Raw genomic sequence first — 5,610 nt, 5'->3', positions numbered from 1 at the left:
GACAGCTCGCCTTGGGGGCTAGGAGGCTGGGAGTCCTCAGAAATCTGCAAGGACCCTGGGGAGGAGGGCTCCTTGAAGGTGGGTCAAGACCTGGCAGGGGAAATGCCCTGTGTGTGGAGAAAGGGTGGTGGCAGGAGCACTGATTCTCTCTGGAGGCCAAGAATCACTTGGACAGTTTGCAGGGAGAGGTGGGAGTGTGTCAAGCTGGTGGCACAGGCAGGGGCAGGGGGAGAGGGGGTCTTAACCAGAACGTTGTTCCGTGGGGCCGTCTGTGGCCAAGTGTGCGATGGCGTGTCCTCTCCGAGACCTGGGCTGGAGGTCAGTCTGACACCCCAGCCCGGGGCTTCCAGTCCTTCCAGCCTAGAGCTGACGTGCCCCCAGGCCAGGTGGTCCTGGTCTTGGATTCAGCAGGGACAGGGCACCAGGTGGCCTCAAGGTAGGGCTTGGGTTCCTCAGCTGCTCTGGGTCACTCTCCCTCTTGAGGAAACGCAGTTCACACCTGCTTCCTCTTGTCCTGTTTCCTGGCATAACCTCAGCGCCGGGTTTTATCTTTGAGATGACGAGTCTGCTTGAATCCACGTCCCTGCATCCTGGACAGGGAACAGAAGTACAGTGTGGTCGGTTATCCTGTGGAGCACCCATGAAGCCTGAGTCCTCTTTAAAGAGGGGTAGGGGAGGAGCCCGGAAGGGGATAATGACCGTCTGTGTTTCTACTAAACATCCGAGGACACCTGTCCTTATGTTAGGTGCACAGGTGTGTAACTTGTCCTCCTGGACTAGGATCTGCATGGGTTCCTCATGAGCAGACACCTGTTTCCAGACGCCTTGTTCTGCCGGCACTGGCCTCCTGCTTGGTTCCTAGTCATCTTCACGTTCCACGGAGGGAGCTGCTGGGGGAGGACCACAGGCAGTCTGCACTCCCACAAACAGTCCCAAGGGACAGCGGCTCCCCAGCCCATGGCTCTTGGCTACTGTCCTACAGCCATCGCTGGCTGTGAGTGACAGAAACTCAGGGAACACACACCTGCGTCCCAGACCCCTCTCCTGGAGCAGAGCTGCTGCGTGCAGGCAGAGCCCCTGGCCCTGTGTCCTGTGTGTGTGTGGATGGATCTGAGATGGGCTTCCGTCAGGGTTTGGAGGGAGCTTTCACGGCAGAGATAGAGGTCAAGTGTCCTTGTTGTGTTGTGTTGGGCCAGGAGGACAAGGGAGGGATTCATAGGGAGCGTCAGGAACAGGAAGGCTAGCAGGAGAGGGGCCCGAACGCTTTAGACACTGTCTGTTCACAGAGGCCCTTCGGGTGCCAAGGATGAAACTTGGAGGGGGTCCCCAGCTGTCAGGGAGCCTGCTGAGGCCATTTCCCACAGGGCAGGTGTCCAGCCAGGCCCACGTCTTGGGAGCCTGCCCCTGAGGCTGGAGGGTAGTGTCCGGGGGTCCGTGGGAGGTTCTCAGAGTCCGTGCTGGCCCAGGCTGCTGCGTCTGGGCAGACAGGCTGTCTTGGTGGGAGGGGCGGGGGCGGTGATTCTCTGCTGGAGGCCAGAGCATGGAAATCACTTGGGGACACTTGCCAACTGCACCTTTTCTGTGATGTCCCTCACGCGACGAGATTAACTGCTCTGCTCCCCAGTGACCAAGGGGGCCCTGGGTCCTCCCTCCCGGCTACGGATTCTCTGACTCCATCCTGTCCTTTCCTTCCGTCCACAGCATCTCCAGTGCTGGGACCCCATGTGGCCATGGGCCCCGGAGCCTCCATGTCTTCCGTCACGTCATGGCCCTTTCCCGCCCCCACTCCCACCCCGCCCTGGCGGCCACTCTGGGGGCAGCACGCGCCGCCCCTCCTGACCCCGCCATTCCCTCCCGGTGGCCCCCTGGTGCTGCCAGCCCTCCTCCCCAACTCACCGTTGGCCGCAGGAGAGCCTGGCCCTGGCCCCAGTGGGACCGGGACCCGCAATGTCATTGTCCAGGTCAGGTCAGAACGGGGGTCCTCAGAGACACCCCAGACTCAGACCATCGTCTTTACTCAGGCCCCCCTCAGCTGGAGTGCTCCAGGGGCCCTCTGTGGGGGTGCCTCATGTCCCGCACCCCTCTTCGTGGCAGCCTCTGTGCTGGAGACCAGCATGCCTGCCTCGGCCTTTGGGGGCCCCCAGGCTGGCAAGGGAGGCTTGGCCCCAGGCCTTCCAGCCCCAGCCCCGCCCCTGGCTGCCCAGCCGACCCCCATCGTGCCCCCAGTGAGCGCCGGGCCACAGCCTCACGGAGCTTCCAGGGAGGGCAGCCTGGCCAGGAGCCCGACCACGGCCTCGCCCGAGGACTCCTGTAACCCCAGGAGTGTTTACGAGAACTTCAGGCGCTGGCAGCGCTTCAAGTCGCTGGCCCGGAGGCACCTCCCGCAGAGCCCCGACGCAGAAGCTCTCTCCTGCTTCCTCATGTGAGTGTCCTCCGCTCTCCTGCAGCTCTCACGCAGGACGACCTTGGGGTGCGCACACGGGGCGGCGATCCAGGGGCGCTGGGAGGAAGGTGTGGGGCCGGGTCCGTGCTCTGGGAAGACACATTCTGGTCCAGGACACCTTTCAGTCACCCACCTCAGCGCAACCCCAACCCTCGGGGAGTCCAGCCAACCTTTACCTTCCAGAGGCATCACGGGGACATTCGGGGGGCACTCACAGGCAGAGAGGGTCCCGGTGGCAGAGGAGGAGTCATGGTTTGGGTGCCGGGCTCTCTGTCATCCTGTCTCCTGGGAACACAGGCTGGGGCGTCTCATGGCCAGGGGCCGGCACATCAGAGGAGGCTCGGGACCCGCAGGGCCCAGCAGAGGCCGCGTGCGGCCCCACCCTCGTTGTCCCGGAGGATTCCAGTCAGAAGGGGAGGGGGCAGAGCTGGTGAAGGGGTGAGGGCGTGGGATCCCTCCTGCTGAGCTGTGACCCGGCAGGCCTGGCCGTGGCATCTGGGGTCCCTCCTGAACACGGGGCGACGGCACTCCCTGCAGAGGCCTGGGCTCATTGCCGGCAGTCACCTGCCAGCACGCGGTCATGCTGGGGGCGGGGGGCCGCGGGCTCCAGAGGAGCGGGGGAGGCTGGGGGTGACGGACTGCAGCCGGCCCCTGACCCCGACGGCTTGCAGCCCGGTGCTGCGGTCCCTGGCCCGCCTGAAGCCCACTATGACGCTGGAGGAGGGGGTGTGGCGGGCCGTGCAGGAATGGCAGCGCAGAAGCAACTTCGACCGCGTCATCTACTACGAGATGGCAGGAAAGTGAGTCGGGGTCTCTGGCCCGGGGCTGGTGGCTGTGAGGGCCGGGCCGAGGGCAGGGTCTGACTGTGCTGCTGCTCACCACAGAGGGCCACCCTCCCCTGCCTCCCTGGGAGTTCCACCCTCCCCTGATCGGGACCCAGCCCTGCCTCCATGGGAAGGTCTTGGGAAGGGCTGGGAGATCCTGAGACCCCCTCCCCTGGGGTGGGACTCCCTCCGAGGGGGCTGTGGAGGGGATGTGCTGGACAGCCAGCCGGCTGCCTCCTTGGTGGCCGGGGCCACGGCCGCCCCTCCAAGGCACTGCCTCTCCCGGTTCCTCAACCGGCTGCTGGCTTTGCGGGCTCCAGGGCCGGGTCCCCTCCTCAGTGCGGCCCGGGCCTCCTCACCCCCAGGTTCATGGAGTTTGAGCTGGAGGAGGAGATGCAGATTCAGAAGTTGCAGTGGCTGAAGGTGGCCCAGGGCCTGCCTCCTCCGGCTCCGCCGAAGCCTGAGCCGCGGGGGCCCCCAGCCCCAGAAGCGGGCCCACAGCCAGGTACGGCCCCCATGTTCCATGGCAGCTGGTGGCCCATGGCAGCGGGGACCGAGGGAAGGCTACTGTCCCCATATGGGTCCTCTCCTTCAAGTGGACATTGGTCTTTTGACCAGAACAGCCACCAAGAGCCTGGGGCCTCAGCTGCCCTTTGTCAGGACAGGTGTTGACCGGGTGAATTTCTTCACTACTCTCCCCCCTCCTGTTAGGGGACCCAGCACAAAGTCTGCCTGGGGAGTGGGCTGTGGGGAGACCCTTGGAGGATCGGCGGGTCCACACTTGCTCACACATATCGCTCTGAGACTCTCCTCCTCTCCCCTCTGCCTGTCCCACGGTGCCTGTGGCCTCGGGTGGCCGTGACCCATCCCCCACTGACACCGGCGTCCCCCAAACACTGCCGTCCCGATGCACTGCTGGAGCCCCTCACGCCCCCTCCCTCCTCCCGCTCTGCCCCAGCGTGCATTCGCAGGAAGGCGGGTTCCAGGGCCCAGCCCTCCCGCCTGCAGCCACACAGACCCCCACGGGCCCTGGAGAACAAGGCGCCCAAGGAGATCCCCCCTGAGGCCGTGAGAGAGTACGTGGACATCATGGAGGGGCTGCTGGGGCCTGGCCACTCAGCCCCGGGGGGGCCAGCAGGTGAATGGGGAGAGGACGGAAAGGAGCCACAGCAGGATGAGGCCACGACCTACCCGGACCCGGGTCTCCTGAGCTACATTGACAAGCTGTGTTCCCAGGAAGACTTCATCACCAAGGTGAGCTGGCCTGGTGTCTAGAAGAGTCCAGGGAGTGGCACTCCAGCACCCCGATCGGGGCTGGGCCCAGGCCTTTGGCAGTAAGCTCTGTTTCTTGTTCCTCAGCTGTGTGTGTGCATGTGTGTGCACTGGTGTGTGTGTGTCTGTTGTGTGACTCTCTGTGGGCCTGTGTGAATGTGTCCGTGTGTGTACGTGCGTATGTGTGTACATGTTTGTGTCTGTGTGTGTGCACGTGTGGTGTGTGTACATCCGTGTGTGTGCGTGCACGTGTGTGTGTGCACGCGTGTGTATGCCTGTGTGACTGCGGGTTTGTGTGCATCCGTGTCTGTGGTGGGTCTGTGCATGCACGTGTGTGTTTGTGTCTGTCTGTAAACGTGCCGTTTTGTGTTTGTTGCACATGCGTGTGTGTGCGTGCACATGATCCTGTGTGTGCATACATGTGTGTATGCCTGATGTCGCAGACAGGCGTGCGTACGGGCGTGTGTGTGCATTTGTGCCTCGTGTGGATGTCTGTGTGTGTGTCTGCGTGTGGTCCTGTGTGTATGTTCATGTGTGTCTGTGTGTGCGTCTATGTGTATATGCCTTTGTGTCTTTGTGCACGTATGTGTTTGGTGTGTGTGCGTGTGCTTGTGTGTGGGGTTTGTGTGTGCGTATGTATGTATGTCCAGGTTTTGTCTCTCTGCGCACACATATGTGTGAATGTGTGTCTGCACGTGTGTGTGTGTGTGTGTGTGTGTGTGTAGCCAGTGACTGTGATGTTAAAACCTCCTACCTTGTGGAGAGGGATGGGTGGGTCTTCACTTTTCCACGTTTCCTGCAGGTCCCCCTGGCTCCCAGGTGGCCCCCTGCCAAGCATGCCCACAGCCTCTTTCTTCTGTTCCAGGTGGAGGCAGTCATCCACCCCCGATTCCTGGCAGAATTGCTTTCCTCAGAACCACAGCTGGACCTCCTGGCCCTAGCTGAGAAATTGGAGCAGGAGGAAGGACTCACCCTTGCAGAGGTGAGCCAGGGGAAGGAGGGAGGGATGCCAGGTGAGCCAGGGGAGAGAGGGGACCCAGGTGAGCCATGAGAGAGGGCACCCAGGTGAGC

The 5,610-nt window shown here is 63.0% G+C and overlaps 1 protein-coding gene across 1 annotated transcript in view; it reads left to right on the top strand.

Annotated features, from left to right (window-relative positions):
* The first annotated feature begins 1,730 nt into the window (after positions 1–1,730).
* The window catches only part of NUTM2F (NUT family member 2F), a 22,876-nt gene continuing 18,996 nt past the window's right edge, over positions 1,731–5,610 (top strand). Inside the window, exons 1-5 of the mRNA XM_044920739.1 lie at positions 1,731–2,422; positions 3,115–3,243; positions 3,633–3,772; positions 4,226–4,521; positions 5,405–5,521. Of these exons, the coding sequence (XP_044776674.1) occupies positions 1,731–2,422; positions 3,115–3,243; positions 3,633–3,772; positions 4,226–4,521; positions 5,405–5,521 (1,374 nt within the window). The remainder of the gene's footprint in view (positions 2,423–3,114; positions 3,244–3,632; positions 3,773–4,225; positions 4,522–5,404; positions 5,522–5,610) is intronic.

The sequence above is a fragment of the Neomonachus schauinslandi genome, chromosome 13 (assembly GCF_002201575.2).
Source record: "Neomonachus schauinslandi chromosome 13, ASM220157v2, whole genome shotgun sequence".
Taxonomy (NCBI): Eukaryota; Metazoa; Chordata; class Mammalia; order Carnivora; family Phocidae; genus Neomonachus; species Neomonachus schauinslandi.
This window is presented reverse-complemented; position numbering and strand designations above follow the sequence as displayed.